The sequence below is a fragment of the Myripristis murdjan genome, chromosome 23, assembly GCF_902150065.1.
Source record: "Myripristis murdjan chromosome 23, fMyrMur1.1, whole genome shotgun sequence".
Lineage (NCBI taxonomy): Eukaryota > Metazoa > Chordata > Actinopteri > Holocentriformes > Holocentridae > Myripristis > Myripristis murdjan.
Window position 1 is genome coordinate 2345167 of NC_044002.1, and position 20454 is coordinate 2365620.

General features: G+C 37.8%; 1 protein-coding gene across 3 annotated transcripts in view; it reads left to right on the top strand.

Annotated features, from left to right (window-relative positions):
• The first annotated feature begins 6232 nt into the window (after window positions 1–6232).
• The window catches only part of LOC115355230 (rho GTPase-activating protein 8), a 29732-nt gene continuing 15510 nt past the window's right edge, over window positions 6233–20454 (top strand). Inside the window, exons 1-6 of one of the 3 annotated variants that reach the window (XM_030045943.1) lie at window positions 6233–6340; window positions 10142–10198; window positions 15068–15196; window positions 18739–18826; window positions 19142–19177; window positions 20096–20227. In XM_030045943.1, the coding sequence (XP_029901803.1) occupies window positions 10159–10198; window positions 15068–15196; window positions 18739–18826; window positions 19142–19177; window positions 20096–20227 (425 nt within the window). In that variant the 5' untranslated portion in view covers window positions 6233–6340; window positions 10142–10158. Of the gene's footprint in view, window positions 6341–6607; window positions 6677–10141; window positions 10199–15067; window positions 15197–18738; window positions 18827–19141; window positions 19178–20095; window positions 20228–20454 lie in introns of those variants that run through there. The other 2 variants (XM_030045944.1, XM_030045945.1) reach the window with 2 other exon arrangements.

The window sequence follows — 20454 nt, forward strand, 5'->3', positions numbered from 1 at the left end:
CAGAACCCCCTGCCAAAGGTTTAAAGTCCTTCATGGAGGTAATAATTGCACACAACAAAGAAGATTGGGATCTAGATAAGAGTAAAGCAAGTGGTTATTATATAAAAACACTCAACTGGCAATTCAGCACTCAGACAACTCTGAGTGAATGAAAATGAAAAAAAAATGAAGAAAAGAACCAACAGCTATCAGCAGCAGAACTTACCAAGTCAGAAAGACAATGTGACAAAAGAAAACATATGAGCATATGTGCAATGTGAGAAAAGACAATATGTGAACGATTTCAGCATGCATCTTGTACAGGCTATGCAAAAATATTCCTCATATTAATGGGTCACGTGTGCATGTGCACGTGCAGTGTGAAAACAGTACAAAGCTAATGACATTACATTCTAACAAATCACCAGACACAAAGGGGGTTAGGGAGAATTTGAAGGACGGCATGGCTAGTATGTAATGCATTTGTGTGTGTGTGTGTGTGTGTGTGTGTGTAGGTGGGTGGGTGGGGGAATTGGAATGTGTGTGGGTGTGTTGAGTTCAATTTTAAGTTTCTCAGCATGCGCCAAGAACAGAGGGTGTGCACATTTGCAAATACATGCTTACTCACAGATCTTTTAAATTATGCAATACACTTAGACATACAAGCAAGTATGGTTGTTTATGGGTGGTGTGCATGTGTGCGTTTGTGTGTGTGTGTGGGTTGGGGGGTGGGGTTGGGGCGTCCAACTCTGCAAAGATGCTACCAGTGTTATGTTCTAAAATAATATTACCATGGTAACATGGTGTAAGCTTTGCTTGAGCTGCTGTTCCCGGACTTAAGTCGGTAAAACAGAGATGCAGTGCACATTTTTAACACGGAGCGACAAGCAGAAAGATACCAGGTCCCAGTTGGCTTGTTTATATAGATATATATATATAACTTAAAATATACAAATAGAAATATATATAATGTATATGTTTATACTTTTGCAATGTTATTTAATATATTATTATTGGTATTCTGTCTCTTGATGATTTCAGTTATCTTGTGTCTGTTAATGGCTTTTTAAAAATAATTATAATACATAATAAACATTATATAGCTTTCAGAATTTTAGAAATTTTTGCAAATGTATTAAAAACGAAAAACTGAAATATTACATTGACATTGAAGTATTCAGACCCTTTGCAATAACACATGATTTCTCTTGATGGTTGCTGAGATGTTTCTACACCTGGATTAGAGTCCACCTGTGGTAAATTAAATTGATTGGACATGATTTAGAAAGGCACTCTCTATAGAAGGCCTCACAGCTCTGATGCATATCAGAGCAAAAACCAAGCCATGAGGTCAAAGGAATTGCCTGCAGAGCTCAGAGACAGGATTGTTGCAAGGCACAGATCTGGGGAAGGCTACAAAAAAATTATATAGCACTTATATATATTTATATATATATATTATAGCAGCGGTAACAACATAAAGAACATAAAAAGAATAATGAAATACTTAATGAGATAAAATAAGAAGCGCAAGAAGGAGAGAAAACGTAACACAGAGGTGAACTCGTAAAAGAAAACGCAAGGAATGACAAATTATTGAATGGTTTTGAATCATAATTTGAAAGCATTTGCCTCAAATTGTTATAATAAAATTTCATTCTGTTTGATTTAAGTCTTTGCTTTGACAAAACCAGTTAAAATGAAGCGCAGTTCCCAGTATCAGGGCACACACCACTGATCCAAACCCACCCACAACCAATTCATGCCAGCGGTAGAAGAGTCTCAATTTAAAACTGTAAATACTAAAAACACTTGAGGATAAATGTTAACACACTTTTTGTCTTTGAGACCAAGTAATCCCTTTAATCCAGGTAGAAAATTAAAAACTCATGCACGCCTTTGGGTTTAACAGAACCGTGGACATATGGCATTGACAAGCAACAGTAGACTCACAGATGATTGACTCAACAATAGTTTGGTTTTCGCCAGCAGATGTCAGCCTTTCCCTAGACTTTATGTAGGCCTGCTGCATCTGACTTCCTCTGCTGTATTCATGTCATGAAGGATTGTGAATGGAAACACTGAAGGGTTTTCAGCCAGAGCCGCTCATGATGTGGATCTGAATTCAAATGAGATATCAGATGGGATGTGAAGAGATATTAATACGTGCCTTGAGCAAAACCCGATCTGCTAGATACAACATTCTGCTTGTAATCATCTCTGATTTTTCATGTAGGTAAAAAAAAACAACAACAAAAAAACTATTATATTACTCATGTAGAGGTAATTTGAAATGTAAGAAATGGTGAACATATTACATTTAGAAAAGATTCTCACATAGGGACAAGGCAGATTTGTTTGCTAGGATTTGGAACCCTGTATTTTATTATTTTTTAAAAAATGAAGGGACTCCTATTAAAGTATGATGGTATTGTTATTGCTATATTTTATCCTGATTTTTGCCTCTTGTTTTGTACTGGTAGAGAGTAATCACAACTGTGTTTGTATATTAGGTGAATGTGCCTTGATTCTAGATCGTTTTTCTGCTTTTAATTGTTATTATTTGTTTATTTGTTTTATTGGGATGTCTTCTGTTCCCACCTATTTTTGTATGACCTCTGTCTTGACTTTGTCTGTTTCTTGTCCATTTTGTTTCTTGTATGTAACACCAAGGACCATGCTGGAAATAAGTTTTGTACTTTTGCATGTCATCCAATGGATTGCTGTTTTATTCGTCTTAATCCATAAATAAATCTATCTATCTATCTATATGTTTAGGAAAGCAGAACATGGAAAATTTGAACAAACAAACAAAAAACAAAACAAAAATGAATGAGTGTTATAGGAACATGGCGAAATATAAACAGTCTAATACAAATTAAAGGCAAAGTTCACTCATTTTGAAAGGGGAAACACAAAATTTGCAATGGAAACTGTCAAGAGATGTGGCTACAAATGGCAAAATTTTGGATTCACATATTTATTATGCCTGATTTGATATAAGATGCTGTTTCTCAGATATAGTCATTTCTATATCATACTATATTTAGTTATTGGTCATGTGAGGTTACTCGATTCATCATTTTTTACAAAAACACTAAGGAAAAATAGGTTCCTGTGAGCACATGTTCAAAAAAAATTATGTCCTTAATGACCAGATACATTCAATAAGAATGAATTATAACAAAAAAAAAAAAAAAAAAACTTTCCAATGTGCTTTTGAAGAGAAATGATGAGAGATGTAGCTCCATGACCATGTGTTTCCATGCATTCCAGGGTTCATGGGTATGGCTGTATTCTGATTAGCTCCTCTTTGGTCTTTGAAATGCAGGCTCAGGTGTATTTTTATTCACATATCTAGTATGCTGCCGGTTGCCGCTGTCAGTCTTGCTGGCAGGCAAAGCGGAAGAGCTGCTGAAAGTGAGATATGGCTGATTCTCAAAAGATTCACTGTTCAGGAGGAGATTGAATTGTTAACATCAGTTGGTGCTGGGAGGGCAGACATTTTTATTGAGCCTCCAGATTGTGAGAGTGGTGACTGGGCAGAGGACAGCGGCGAGGAGGTGAAGAGGAGATGGGTAGAAGTCTGGACAACTTGTCAGATCATCTGTTAGATGTCATAGTACATGATCCTGCTCAAAAATGGAGAAAATTTGTTTTTTGGAGGTGAGGACATTTTGGCCTGTTCGGCAAAATTGGGTTTATTGGATAAGGTTAGGGTTGAGGTTAGAATTATGTTTGGAGTAATTTTAGGGTGAGGGCACTTTGGAAAGGCTGTATAAGGCTGTAAAAAATGAATGGAGGTCACTGTAATGTCCTTACTAAGATAGAAAAACAATATTTGTGTGTGTGTGTATGTGTGTGTGTGTGTGTGTGTGTGTGTGTGTTAGTAGTTGGGGGACCTAAAAAAAAAAAAAAAAAAAAAAAAAAAAAAGTCTTCAGAATTTAAAAACTTAAGAATACAGCCATACCCATAAACCTTATAGAAATGCATGGAAATTCATTGCCATGGAGCTACATTTCTCCTAATTTTCCCCATAAATCACATTGGATTTGTTTTTTTTTAAATAAATTCTTACTTGAGTCTATCTGGTCATAAAGTGCATACATTTTTTTGAACATGTGATTACAGGAACCTGTTTTTCCACTGGTGTTTTTGTGAAAAATGATCAAATGAGTAACCCCAATGTGACCAACGACTAAAAAAAGGATGTTAAGGAAACCTTGCGCAGTAGCCTCATATTTTGACTGATTTGAAAAATTTCAAGGGATTTATGCTTAGCTCAGCTGCTAGGCCTACTTTAACGGGCTGTAAAGAAAAGCATAAAATCCCACTGTGGACATTAATTGATATTTGATTGATATGTCCTTCCCTCCTAGCTGTTATGTATTTACTGCTGCTAAACTCGACTGCACTAGATAATGACTGACCAGGGTCAAAGAGACTGCTTCAAGGCCATTCCTCGCCTTCAGGGGTATTGAAATGTATAGCGAACATCATTAGGATCAGGAGGGTAGTCTTTAATTAAAGGTATAGTTCACCCATTTTCAAAAATGTGATACTTCACTTCCCTCCCAGTTGTAGTGGTGCTGTCTTGCTCTTTTTGTTACTGAGTGCTGGATACTGGCTGCTCCAGATGCTAAATGTTAGCCTCTGACACTGAGGTGGACTTCCCCTGACTAACAATCTCAAAAATCCTGACTTAAATGTATGAATACAAATGTTTCAAAAGAATAATAATAATTATACACTGGTAATTTTAGAACATCCTTCAGCAATCACTATTCTTGTATTCACATTGTACATTCCTTTGACCACAAAATAAGCAGTTTCAGAGATGCCTTGCTTTAATGGAAATTCAGTTATTATAGTCCTGACCTGATGTGAAGTCTCAGCCCCGTGCTGCCACTGTTGACTGACTCATATTCAGGAAGCTCAGCTGGATTTCATGCTTGGCAGAACACGGGGCAGCTGCCAGTCACTCTCAGGTGAAGCTTACGCCAAGCAGTGGCATTTAAAGTTGCAGGAGGTGAGATGCAGAACAAGTAAAAGCGGGACTGAAAGACATTTGACTGACACATGCACAAATAACCAGGGAACTGAAGAAGACACGCCAGACGTCCGCCAAATTATAGCAGCAGTCAACCCGAGATATGATTAATATCTGTGTCATACCATGTCATCTGCCATACCATCTGTGTCATGCATATGTTTTGGTCAAATTCATACTTGAGAAATGCATTGGGGAATATTTAGAGGCCTAATTAATTTGATTTCTGTGGGACATCTCCTACTGTGTAGACCTGTATGAAGTATACTTTTCTAATTCATGCCAACATTTTTACGTTTTTTTTTTTTTTTTTTTTTTTTTTTTTTTTGTGGAAAGGCCTACCCTGACTCTTTCACTCATAATATCACAAATGAGGAAAGTACATATTTTATCCCATACCAGCACATGCTCTGGACACTAATGGACTAATTAAAAATGTGTCAAAATGAGGCCTCTGTTTTGTTTGAATCATATGTGATGCTTATGTGCTAATGGGTCAATAAGCAGCTTTAAGCTGTGTTAAGTCATGATTTCAACAAGTTGGACTCCGCTAACCTGTTTATGTTAGACCATGGACTGTGACTTGCTCACTTAGATTTTATTTTGTTCAATATGATTTTAATTGCATCTTGTTCTTACTTTATCTTACTTTCTGAATTGTGCCACACACTGTAATCTCACTTGATCATTAGCCAGTATAGAAAAAAAAAAACATTAATTTATGTCTTTCCCCCCATAGAAAACGCCTTTGTAGTAAGTTACATCAGCATGATACTTGACTCTTGCTTTATTTAATAAAATGGTTGTATTTCATAAGGAAATATGTCAGATAGGCAAAAATATGAGTAAATATTATTGTGTAGATAAAAAAAAAGTGCTGCTCTGCAACTCTGCAACTTGCAGTTGCTCAGTTCTCAAGAGAAGAATCTAGTATAAGCATAAGTGAAATTAAGGAAATGGAAAAACAAATAAGAAATAGAAAAATATGTGCATTATAAATTTATAAATAAATAAACACGTACATTCATATATTTATACATAAATAAATGCTGCTTTCTTGACCATATCTCGCTGATATTGTCATTCTCTTTGGGACTAACCTGTTTAAACCAAGCATACACAACGTGAATAAAATTACTCAATAAACCTAATCTAAAAAAGAAAGTAAAGGTTCAGCACTGTGGAGACGCGTTCAGTTGTACTTATCTGCACTGCGCATGCGCAGTGCGTCTCCTAGTCTGGCTGTGTTGAGGAAGTTTGGAGCAACTTTGTACCTGGACACTGTGGATTTATTAATAACCCCTTTACAGGTACGTGTTTTCTTGTTGAATACTGCTTCGGGTTATCCAATCAGATCGTCATGCTATACTTTCATGAATGAAAAACAATGGGTTTTTACCATATATAACAGCCTTAATTCGCCCAAGCTGCGTGGTAACTCCTGTTAACTGTTCCCTCGCTGATTACCTTGATATGACAGCCAGGTGCTTTTAGTCAGGTTAGCTAAGGCTTGTGGTAGCACTGTAGCATTGCTAGCTGTTAGACATTTCAAATCCCACCTTCCTCGATACTGACCATCTTCAATTTCAAAACCCAACGTTACTCAGTTAACTTAGCTGTCCTGCCTTTTTTCTGTCCAGGTTAAGGTAACTCGAATTACCCAGAAGTTTTTATGGGCGCGAAACTTTGTGGGGTTTATACTAATTTCCAGTTCCATCTCTTTTTCTCTCAAGAATGACATTGGCCCTCGGCTATTTAACTGTAGAGGTACTAAATTAGTTTTCATGTTAAGCAAATCTAAGAAACCTGCTCTCTCTGGTTTACAGTAAGAGTTGACAAGCTTTCTTGCAGCTTGGAAGTCATATCATCAAGTTCAGGGGCTCCTAGACTTTTTCATGTCAGGGCCCACATGTTGAAGTAGTGTACTGTACTCCAGACAATTACTTTGTAAGGTAAAATGAAGATATCAAAAAGTAGTTAAGCTTTAAAGACACTCTTCAGAAATTACATTTCAACATTTCCAAGAATACAACATCTGGTCCTTGACAGGTTACAACCTGATCTCTATGATTCATTATACTTTATGTGGTGCCTGTTTTTAGTTTTTGGAAAGTGGCCCTTGGGCATCAATTGCTATTGACTGTAACCCTCCTGTTGTATTCCATTTTCCTCACACTTTTTCATTAGTTGGGGTCAGTTTGACCCCAGTGATTTAAAACTCCAGAAAATGATTCTATTAAAATTGTTTATGTGTCAGGTACTTTATGTGTCTTGTTGACGACCTAAATAGCCTTTTAAATAAACATAACCCCACCCCGACCACCCTTACTCATCAGCAGTTCTTGTGGAAATTATGCTTTTCCCTATCAAATGTCAGATGTACTGGTGTGGCTAAGTTAGCAGAAGGAAGTTTTTTGAAGATTATAAATAGCACCTTGCAGTTCCTCAGTGTGATCCAAAACAATTAAAACAAATGTATGTGAAATGTTAATATTTCTTTCATGTTTTATACAGCTAAAAAACAAATATTGACATGTTTTCCCGCAGGTACATAATTTGCAGTTGAAAATAGTTAATAAGTTGCAATATACAGTACAGGCCAAAAGTTTGGACACACCTTCTCATTCAATGCGTTTTCTTTATTTTCATGACTATTTACATTGTAGATTCAAACTGAAGGAATCAAAACTATGAATGAACAAATGTGGAGTTATGTACTTAACAAAAAAAGGTGAAATAACTGAAAACATGTTTTATATTCTAGTTTCTTCAAAATAGCCACTCTTTGCTCTGATTACTGCTTTGCACACTCTTGGCATTCTCTCAATGAGCTTCAAGAGGTAGTCACCTGAAATGGTTTTCACTTCACAGGTGTGCCTTATCAGGGTTAATTAGTGGAATTTCTTGCTTTATCAATGGGGTTGGGACCATCAGTTGTGTTGTGCAGAAGTCAGGTTACTACACAGCCGACAGCCCTATTGGACAACTGTTAAAATTCATATTATGGCAAGAACCAATCAGCTAACTAAAGAAAAACGAGTGGCCATCATTACTTTAAGAAATGAAGGTCAGTCAGTCCGGAAAATTGCAAAAACTTTAAATATGTCCCCAAGTGGAGTCGCAAAAACCATCAAGCGCTACAACGAAACTGGCACACATGAGGAGCGACCCAGGAAAGGAAGACCAAGAGTCACCTCTGCTTCTGAGGACAAGTTCATCCGAGTCACCAGCCTCAGAAATGGCAAGTTAACAGCAGCTCAGATCAGAGACCAGATAAATGCCACACAGAGTTCTAGCAGCAGACCCATCTCTAGAACAACTGTTAAGAGGAGACTGCGCCAATCAGGCCTTCATGGTCAAATAGCTGCTAGGAAACCACTGCTAAGGAGAGGCAACAAGCAGAAGAGATTTGTTTGGGCCAAGAAACACAAGGAATGGACATTAGACCAGTGGAAATCTGTGCTTTGGTCTGATGAGTCCAAATTTGAGATCTTTGGTTCCACCCGCCGTGTCTTTGTGCGACGTAGAAAAGGTGAACGGATGGATTCCACATGCCTGGTTCCCACTGTGAAGCATGGAGGAGGAGGTGTGATGGTGTGGGGGTGTTTTGCTGGTGACACTGTTGGGGATTTATTCAAAATTGAAGGCACACTGAACCAGCATGGCTACCACAGCATCCTGCAGCGACATGCCATCCCATCCGGTTTGCGTTTAGTTGGACCATCATTTATTTTTCAACCGGACAATGACCCCAAACACACCTCCAGGCTGTGTAAGGGCTATTTGACCAAGAAGGAGAGTGATGGAGTGCTGCGCCAGATGACCTGGCCTCCACAGTCACCGGACCTGAACCCAATCAGGTTGGTTTGGAGTGAGCTGGACCGCAGAGTGAAGGCAAAGGGGCCAACAAGTGCTAAACACCTCTGGGAACTCCTTCAAGACTTTTGGAAAACCATTTCAGGTGACTACATCTTGAAGCTCATTGAGAGAATGCCAAGAGTGTGCAAAGCAGTAATCAGAGCAAATTTTGAAGAAACTAGAATATAAAACATGTTTTCAGTTATTTCAGCTTTTTTTGTTAAGTACATAACTCCACGTGTTCATTCATAGTTTTGATTCCTTCAGTTAGACTCTACAATGTAAACAGTCATGAAAATAAAGAAAACGCATTGAATGAGAAGGTGTGTCCAAACTTTTGGCCTGTACTGTATGTTATCGCCATACTAAGCATATCAAAAATGTTTAAAATCACAGTACTGTCATATTGTGACTATATTTTGAGCAATTGTGGCATTGTGGTACCTCTGATGATTCCCACTCCTAATGTTTATCCACTTGTCCCCATTAAATTAAGAAAAGTCACTAATTATGAAGCAAAAAACAATGTTAATCATGTATTTAGAGACATGAAATATTGAACGGGGTCAGATTGAGCCCTTAGATAAGATAATAGCAGGGTTAAAGTTTTGGCCATGTCAGCAGATGGCTTATATTGTTTTCTAGTCACTGTTGCTTGTGCAAAGCATCATGGCCAGTGGTGTATGACAGCATGGCACACACCACTGATGATGTGTCTGCATTGTGTGATTCCAGAATTTCCGTCCTTTATTACTAAGAAAAGCATTCATTGGTACAGCCTTCCCATGACCCACGTGTCTCTATGCTGGGAGCCACCATCATTGATCAAGTTATGAGCCTTGAGAGTGTTGTCTGATTTTCATATTGTGTTGAAATGTCTGTGTTTACCGGCAGTCTGTCTGTATCAGATCAGATTATTAAAAAAAAAAAAAAAAATCAGACTCATCATATATCTTGAAATGCATGTATTTGTCCCATCCAGGGTGCTCTCACATCACATTTTCAATATTTTTCCCACTGATCACTTTCAAAAAAGAAATTGCTTCATTCCATTCATGCCAATGCCTCACCATCTGAAAATATCATTCAGTACACAAGCCTGTAGTGTAAGGCTTTGAGTTGACTGTTGTTCAAAATTGAAGTTCAGCAGGTTGTTCACACTTGCTACCTTGAAATTACAGTTAAAATCATGTATGTCTCCACCTCCCATTTGTCACTGATGCAATTTTTTCCCTCCTTTCATGCATGGCAAGGCTGACGACCATCAATAATGATATCAACAGCTGACCTGGAGCAGCTGGCAGAAATAGGTAAGATGCTCAGTGAATTGAAACGTGGTTAATGTCTTTTACTTGTCTTTTTTGTATGCTGCAGTACATTACATTAGCTGACATATTGATTTCTAAGGGCATAGGTATTTTTTTTCTCTCCAGGCACACATTTCATCTCAAATATCCAATTCAGGGCTGGGAGACTGTTTCCCAGTTTGATGCAGTACATTTCCTTGCAATAGCAAGGACTATACATAGATTTAATGTTTGTATTACTTGAGTTCTTTTGATGTGTTGGTTTAATTGCCAGGTAGATACATTTCTGGGTCAGTTTGTATTGATATTGTGATATGAGCCTAGGTATCATCTGGGATTTTGGATATCATGACAAGTGTACAGTAAAGGGATGCAGTTTTCTGAAATTATAGACTGGTCATGCCTGCCTGGTCATTACATTCACATTACTATTCAAAATATCGAACTGGAACATCGATGCTCACTTTTTCAGTAGCAACATTACGGAAGTAAATTTCCCATTCATTTTTCCCATCACGTTTTTTAAAAATCGGTATTTGAATGTTACAGCTTGAATGGAGCCAATCCTCAAGATGGAGCATGACATTACTTACATTCTGAACAAAAAATATTCAAAAAAATATGGGTAAGGTACAAGACTGTACATATTGTATTTTAAGAGAGAATGAAATACTCAAATAAATATATATATGTATATATATATATATATATATATTCAAATTAGACACCCTCCTGTAAACTCTGTGTGCATCCATCTGTAGCCATGCAATCTGCCATACCGGTGGTTTACAGTGAGTCCAGTGATGTTATCCAAATTGGCGTATTGATGCTGCTAAAAGTCCTGCACTCCTAGGATCCTCAGTAGACTCCTGTTGCTCAGTATAATGCCATGAGAGGCAAGGGCTCTTTATAATTACTTTGACATATCTCCATATCAATATACATGTATACAGAACCTCTATGCAGAAATACACAGGTGGCTACTGTTAGCTTCTCCATGAAATTGTGGCTACATTTTTTACTTATATTATTATTATTTTTTTAAGACAAGGAAACAATGTAACCAAAACATGAACATGGCCACAGTGGTATTATTTGAGATCTTGAAACATCATGAAAAAAACTATATTGTGCACATGAATTAGAAGTTTGTGACCTTGATTAAAATTTTGTTGGTATGATTTAATATATCATGTGGAAAATTAAAAAAAAAAACAAAAAAAACAAAACACTTTATGTAAGGACAATACAATACAAGTCCCAACAAGCTTTATGGTTGAAACCGTTGTAGAGATTTTTAATAGACATGTATAAATGATACAAATGTCTTAATTTGTTAAAATATGACGTGTGTGAGACATCCTCCCTGCTTGGACAAACAGGTTGCACTGCTCCCCACATATGTTTTCAGTTGGAAGTAACAGAAAAAATGCACTTTGGATAAGTTGTAATTCCTTTTCAATTCTTGAAATGACATAACACCCTTTTCAAGCCATTGTAACAGTATGTTAAAATCTTTTAGTATCTTATCAGGGGATAATTTACCTCTTGGCAAGTGTGAATTATCCCAGAAAGGGATTTTTCTTGTGACAAATCTGATTTTAAACCAAAGTCTGTGTATTTCACACTACAGCTTAATTGTGTGGATTGTAGTGGCATGTGAAGGTAGTAATGTATCTAATGTATTTAATATATCTAACACTTAATTTTCTAGTTCTAATTAACTAGTCGAACCTGAAAATACTGCTTCTAGCAATGGCTGAAACGCATCGGTTGCTCCCAATAAATTTACAGTACAGTCATTTCAGTGTGCGGTGGTTTATTTTTGTTTTTACTGAGAGGTTCCTGTGACTGACCAGCACCTGATACTGGCTAAATACTGGCTATGCACGGAGAGGTCTGTTCACTAAAAATACTGGTATCGGTTTTAAAAGAACATACTAGTTGAATTCTAGTCGTGACCATAAACAAGGTAAAGCCATGACCAGGGTTTGTACAAGTATTGGAAATCCCTTAAAATGCTTGAAGTTTAATGTGGAATTTTCAAGGTTTGAAAAGAGCTTTGATTTTGAATAAAGTGCTTGAAACTGCTTGACATTGAAACTGCATTACTTTCACGGTAAATTGCTGGTTTGGTGACACATTATGAAAATTGTTTTCCTTTTAATTTGTCTCCCTTCTGTAGGATTCTCTCAGTAAACATTATTTTGGTTGTTTATAGCACAACATCTGATTTAATGTGATGAAGAAGTGAAGTAATCATTTTGAGTCAGAAAGTGGGAAAACTTGAAAATGCATCTTGAAAATGCTTGAAAAGTTCTTGAAGGTGAATTAAGATGGTGTAGCAACCCTGCATGAAGTTCTAAAGACAAATAGCTGAAGTTGAAGTTAAAAAAAAATCTGTTTGAATAGACTACTCTGTCGCCTTTCTTATGTTAGTCAACACAGGACTTGGCATCAGACCAGAGAAAATAATTCCTTCTGGGAAACCAATTGCAAAACAAAGGTTTATTCTTCTGAATTCCAATTATGCATTCTGTCGCACACCACAGTGTAACTGGCTATTTTTAGCTCGATCAGGCTTTCAAGAACTATTCGAATAGAAGGAGGAAGACAGGTCATGTTCCAGATAAGACAAGCCAAGCTCATAATTGTTTCTGGAGGGCCTGGTAAAAATAATGCCTTATTAATTAAAGGCTCTAAGTGGTCAGTGGTGCATGTGAACAAGATGTGATTGGCGCTGAGGTAGTGACGTTTCCTTGAGGTGATTGGTTGTTTGAATAGCCCTGAATGGATTTTAACAAATGAGATTCCAGCCCCAGTAGCAGCCCAGAAGACCAGATTTTTTTCTCAGTGCATTCAGTGTGGATCGGATGCTCTGTGTGTGGCAATTTATCAAAAGAGCTTTTCCTTCCCGGAATAACTCCATTCATTCAAAGTTAGGCTTTGTTAAAGAAGCCTGAATATGCTTCATAAAGTACCAGCAAGCTTTCTCTAGACAGTGTGCTTGGTTGCTGCTTAAGTTTTTATTTGTCACTTCCTGTGTTTACATTTTCCTCTAATGTCCATTCTGGAATATAATTTGGACAAATAGGTGAATCTATGGTCTCTGTATTAGTGTGAATGTGATGTTTTTCCCTGTTGCTCTCACACTTTGTGATCTTGGCTATGTTAGTGCAACATTGCGTTGTCAGTTTTTTGTCTTCTCTTACACCTCCCTTTTGCACTGTTAAGAGGTAAGACATGACATCTGCAGCTGGTTTTAACCAATCAGATGATGAGAAACCTTGGTCTTCATTTACTTTACTGTATCACGTCATTAGCGAGTTAGACATGGTCTGTGATACATATCTCCTTTCCAGCATTTTATTGGAGTTATGGGGATAACAGATGACAGATTTTAGTCTTCTTACAGCTTAAGGAATCCCCTCCACTGTGTGCAGAGTCAGGCCAGAGAAATATGACTGCCTGTCCTGGCAAACTGTAGTAAATTCAACCAATGTCCAGTCAGTTTCTGCAGCTTGGCCGTTGGAGCATTTCCCCTCTCCTATCAGACAGACACTGTATTTATAGAAGACTTCCTGGACCACTGCAGAATAAACATTGATAGCAGCCATAGATAACACTGAGAGTTTCCACGCAGTGTTATGGGTCTGTTGTAGTTTTTTCCCCCGATAATCTGTTTTCAAATAATAAAACAAGAGCAGAGAGAGCCATTACTCAGGAAATGGTAGGTGGTGTCGTATGGGAAATTGTGATGAAAACATAATCTTCACTCACCATATTATAAATAGTGCTTCCATAAGTGACCTGAAGTTAAATATTAGAATAAAGAATCCTCAATCACCGATCTGGTGACTCCACAAGGAAAACTCCACCCTCAGATTCTCTTCACACTGATACATAATATCATTCAGGAGGTTATTTGTAAAGTTTTGATTGCTCTGGTAACTACTTTTCATCAAGCTGCCTTATCTGTTGTACTTCAGTTTAGACTTGGGCGGATTGACAATTGAATTGGCAATCACTGATAAATGGAATATATCGCGATTGCCAGTTTAGCTGCCAATGCTCTACGATGCACTGGCTGTGAACATTTTCTCATGTTTTTTTTCCCCTGCAGTGCTGCTTGTACTATTACTATTTGTGATGCACCACTCAAAACAATAGTTCACTCAAACAGACCTTTTTCACAGCAGCCATTTTAACATGAAATAGCAGGTAAACACAGGTGTTACCAATGATTTTAATATTTAATAAAGTTTTAATGAACTTTTGCAAGTTTTGCTTTATATTGGTGATCAATATTAGAAAGATTAGTAGGGCTGTCCCAAATACCTTTTTTTTGTCATCGAAGCTTTAGCATGCACTTATTTGTTGGTATTCAAAGCTTAAAACCCGGAAGGTCGTCACTACAGATGCAAGTTAGTCAGGCTATGGAGGAATATATGAGGGACAGTCAGTGAGAGGCCCATGGAATTTCCAGTGGTCCCACATACGTTTTCTAGAGAACTTAGCAGTGATTCTCACCCTGAAGGTCTTTCTTCTCTTAGTTAGTGGACATCATATTCTGGTGAAAATGGACAATACGACAAAGGTAGCTTATATCAGCTGTCAAGAGGGTTTGCATTCCTGTCTGTTACACACGCTGACTGATATTGAGCAGCAAACATCTCCTGTCTATGAGTGTGACGTATGTCCAGGGGTTTTGAATCTTGGGGCTGATCTGTTGTGCATGGGTTACTCTCAGCAATGAGAAAAATACACCATCAAACATAAAAATGGACCCAGACATGCAAGGTGACTCACCCATAGATGCATTTTGAAGGTGTTAAAAGTGTTTTTAGGAACGATATTCTTTACATTTGTCAGAAATCCAGAGGGAAGAGGAAGAACAGCAATGTTTGGATGGTCCACAGATACATCCTACCAGCAACTACTGCTCCGATACATCCCACCCTTTTTATGATGTGGCACGACATGGGATCATCCAGGTCACCGGTCAGCTGTTTGTCTTATTCTGTAAAATGTCAGAGTTTAGTTATAAATCAGGATGCAAATTCTAACTAGAAATCTAATATACATTACAGTATAGACAGTATTGGAGTCACACCTGTTTTAATAATTACTTCTATTATGACAATACATGTGCTCTATATTAAGTTAAGATTTAAATGGTTGTTGACTATTTGAGTACTTTATTTTACTTTATTGAATTATAATGGTTGCCAAGGAATTACATCAGTATTGACAGTATTGACACTCTGCTACTGCTTACCTGTAAATGACATACACTACCAGTCAAAAGTTTGGACGCACCTTCTCATTCAATGTTTTTTCTTTACTTTTACTACTTTCTACATTGTAGATACATACTGAAGACATCAAATATATGAAGCAAGATATATGGAGTTATGTAGCAAAGAAAAAATTGTTAAGTAACTCCAAATATGTTTTATATTTTAGCCAGCCTTTGCTCTGTTGACAGTGCTGCAAACCCTTGGCCTTCTCTCAATCAGCTTCATGATGTAGTCACCTGAAATGGTTTTCACTTCACAGGTGTGCCTTGTCAGGGTTTATTTGTGGAATTTCTTGCCTTCTTAATGGGGTTGGGACTATCAGTTGTGTTGTGCAGAAGTCATGTTGGTAAACAGCTGACAGCCCTATTTGACAACTGTTAGAATTCATATTATGGCAAGAACCAATCAGCTAACTAAAGAAAAACGAGTGGCCATCATTACTTTAAGAAATGAAGGTCAGTCAGTCCGGAAAATTGCAAAAACTTTAAATATGTCCCCAAGTGGAGTCGCAAAAACCATCAAGCGCTACAACGAAACTGGCACACATGAGGAGCGACCCAGGAAAGGAAGACCAAGAGTCACCTCTGCTTCTGAGGACAAGTTCATCCGAGTCACCAGCCTCAGAAATGGCAAGTTAACAGCAGCTCAGATCAGAGACCAGATAAATGCCACACAGAGTTCTAGCAGCAGACCCATCTCTAGAACAACTGTTAAGAAGAGACTGTGCCAATCAGGCCTTCATGGTCAAATAGCTGCTAAGAAACTACTACTAAGGAAAAGCAACAAGCAGAAGAGATTTGTTTGGGCCAAGAAACACAAGGAATGGACATTAGACCAGTGGAAATCTGTGCTTTGGTCTGATGAGTCCAAATTTGAGATCTTTGGTTCCACCCGTCGTGTCTTTGTGCGACGCAGAAAAGGTGAACGGATGGTCTCTACATGCATGGTTCCCACCGTGAAGCATGGAGAAGGAGGTGTGATGGTGCTTTGTTGGTGACACTGTTGGGGATTTATTCAAAATTGAAGGCACACCGAACCAGTATGGCTACCACAGCATCCTGCAGCGACAACCTATCCCATCCGGTTTGCGTTTAGTTGGACCATCATTTATTTTTCAAAAATGACCCCAAACACACCTCCAGGCTGTGTAAGGGCTATTTGACCAAGAAGGAGAGTGATGGAGTGCTGCGGCAGATGACCTGGCCTCCACAGTCACTGGACCTGAATCGAGATGGTTTGGAGTGAGCTGGATCGCAGAGTGAAGGCAAAAGGGCCAACAAGTGCTAAACACCTCTGGGAACTCCTTCAAGACTGTTGGAAAACCATTTCAGGTGACTACCTCATGAAGCTCATCGAGAGAATGCCAAGAGTGTGCAAAGCAGTAATCAAAGCAAAGGGTGGCAATATAAAGAATCTAAAATATAAAACATGTTTTGAGTTATTTCATACTTTTTCATTTACTACATAATTAGGGGCCGGGCAGAACTGTATCTCAAAAACTCAGTTTTTGACAGCATTTTGAATTTTGCTCTCATGTGAACAATTGGAGACAATGCAAGAATGGCATTTTTAAACATCAGTTTTTCACTTATGGAGCAAATCAATCATTGTTAAAAACAAATGATCAACATCTCCATGCTGTCTAGATGCAATATGTGTATTTTCAGATTTTTGTCTTAATAACTGAATTTTTGACAGCTGTATAAAATCTGCCTTTCCATGCTTGGATGGCTGCTGTCCTGCACGTCAGTGATTGGCTTAGTCAGTTTGTAAAGCTACATGTGATATTTTAGCTCAGTGAGACAGAGGCCAGTCCTCGGTGTTGAAGATTGCGAGCTCAAGCCTCAGCTTCTGCAACATTCCCATGTCTGAAAACTCACCAAACTTTGCACAAAAGTCCCATGCCAGATTTCCTCAGCTGCCAACACAAGCCAATAGTCCTGATGATGGCGCTACAGCAAGCCTCTAAATTTAAATACTTTGAAAATTTATAATAAATCAACCATATGTGCTACAGCATTGCAATTTTCATCAAAATGTAGCCCCAATACAGAAGAAACCTTTGTACCCTTTACAATTAAAGTCAGTTTATCATTATCGCAAACAAATTACCAACATCTCCATGATGTCTAGATGCAAGATGTGTATTTTCAGATTTTTGTCTTGAAGACTGATTTTTTTTTTTTTTACAGTGGTTTGAAATCTGCCTTTCCGTGCATAGGCGGCTGCTATCATGTGACTGGCTTAGTCAATTTGTGAAGCCTCAAATGAGTTGGCACTTGCCAATTAGCTCAGTGTGATAGAAGATGGTCCTTGGTCTCAGAGATCGTGAATTCAAGCCTTAGCTTGATTTATTTATTGTTACAGCTCTAATTCCCATAATAAGCTAGAAGAAGTTTTAAACATATCACTGTGTTGTCACTTGCCAATTAGCTCAGTGAGATAGAGCATTGTCCTTCATGCCAGAAATTGTGAGTTCAAACCTCAGCTGATGCAAAATGCACATTAGACTGCCATCTTCTAATTCTCCACTTGTTGCTCAGAATTGCCTAAAATCGTCTGGCCCCGACCATTGCTGCGCAGCAGCTATAATTCCATATGTGTTCATTCATAGTTTTGATGCCTTCAGTGACAATCTACAATGTAAATAGTCATAAAAATAAAGAAAAAACATTAAATGAGAAGGTGTGTCCAAACTTTTGACTGGTAGTGTAAATAATAGTTATATTTTCAAAATCAAGAGGAGCGAATTTGGGCAGAGATCCAGCACAAACATCCAAGAAGTAATACATTATGAAAAATCTCACTTTACTGCCCCATTACTAAGTTTCAGGCTTGGATAGATAAGATCATGCCAAGTGTTACTACGTTCTTAGAGATATAGCCCTACTTTCAGATTAGGAAAGACTGGATTGGTAGACCTTCCACATTTCCTGCTTTTAAATGATTTATCTACATTACAGGCCTATTGGCTGAATAACGTTACCCCCTAAAAATTTCACTGAATATTCTTATCTCAAAGTTCTGCATCTGTTTGCACTACAAATCACAGATAACATTTTTGCCTTGGACAAAGCCTTTTTTTTTTTCCTTTTTTTTTTTTAATCCATGAGCTGCCTCTGTGCTGTGCATGCATACTTTGTCCTTATATCTGGTTCCTCAGATAAAGAAGAAACAGCACAACTAGAAGGGGAAGAAACATTAGGCAGTCTATCTGATGCTTTCTGGCTGTTTCCTCTCTAGGGGATGACAATTACGGCAGGAAGCTGATCATCTTCAGTAGTTGCAATCTTCCTCCGTCCCACCAGTTAAACCACCACCGCTTGCTGGAGTGAGTCAGGTCTTGCTGAAAGTTTTCCTCTATGTATTTATTTATTTAGTTAGTTTCATGTTTGCTAATTATTTACCTCTGCTAGCTGAGTTGTTAAGGGCATTTGTTTTTATCCAATTCTATCTTTCTTTGTACATTTATCTGGTAGGAGAATATCTGAAAAAATTCTAAAAAGAGTTGAACAGAGCTGTGTTGAAGGGTTATACATAGGGCATGGAAGAACTAATTAACTTTTCATATTTACTGGCATCAGGCTTGGCTGATGCCAATAAAGCAGATTCAAGTAACACTATGACACATATGTGTGCCTCTCAGCAGACTTAAGAAGAGGCAGACAACATGGGGGCACAGGCGAGTTAATTTCTGTTTTGACATAGCTGCCCTGCCAATTGTTGCAAACCTTTAGTGGTAGGACACTGAATAAATCTAGTGCTGATTGGCCATGTACTGTTGCAAAAATGCCTTCAAGTGGGTGGAACTTGAACATGTGCCATTTCAGGTTCAGTCATCAAATCTTCTGAGCATCTTCTGATGTGAAACATGTTTGTAATGGACCGCAAAAGAAATTCCTACATGTACAATAAATGATTTTACCTGACCACCAGATGGTATCGAGAGCAGCAACAAGTTTGCACACCCTGTCCTCCTAAAGTATATTTTGGCAAGACAAGCTTAAACTTTGCTAAGCTCTCTGCCCGCCTCTGTGGACTATTTACTCTTTAACTTAATTTGAGTTAGACACCTTACACAAAATCAGTCAGTCCAGAATCAAAGTTAATAAGGTTGAATGCAAATCATGGTTAGTAGTAAAATATACATCCGGCTTTACCGAAGACAGTTGGAATTCATATCCATTAGCAATGTCCTAGGTGTCCCCTTTTTTTTTATTAATAGCTATCTATAGTTCACTTTCACTAGTATATTCAACCACAAATAATCTGTTTTGTATGTTCTTGTTTTTTATTTTATTTTTCAAAACTGGTCTTAAATTCAATTCTAGGTATTTGGATGCTAGGTTTTCTGAAACCTGCAGTATCCAAATGTTATCAGGTCCAGTTCAGATTGCAGTTCAGATCAAAATCCAAAGAGGTTGTAGTTGGTTGTGTTTGGTCCTGTCACACCCTCTCTGGGATCACAACTAAATATGTCCAGAAATTCTTTCCAATATGAAATTATGTTTTAGTAAATGGAGTCAATGATTCATCACTAATGTGCTTAGCATTTTTTCAAATATTTGGTATTACTAACACACTGGATTGCCCTCCATAGGTACATGAAGTATACATTGGATCAGTATGTTGAGATGGACTACATTGTGGTGTACTTCCATTACGGTCTGAAGAGCCACAACAAGCCCTCCCTACGGTGGTTGCGAGAAGCCTACAACGAATTTGACAGAAAGTTAGTCACCTTGGCTTATTTCTTTACTCTCCTGTGTTGCAAAGAATGCCTGATAGGCCAAAGTTGTACTGGAATTAAGTATATTTACAGCACAGCTCTAGTCTCACCATTAAACCCTTCCCAAGAGACTGTGACTAAAGATTCTGATCAATAATGTATGCAAATTTATTTATTTTCATCATAGCATATTTGTACAGTTTAAGAAATGGCAAGGGAGCAATTATAAG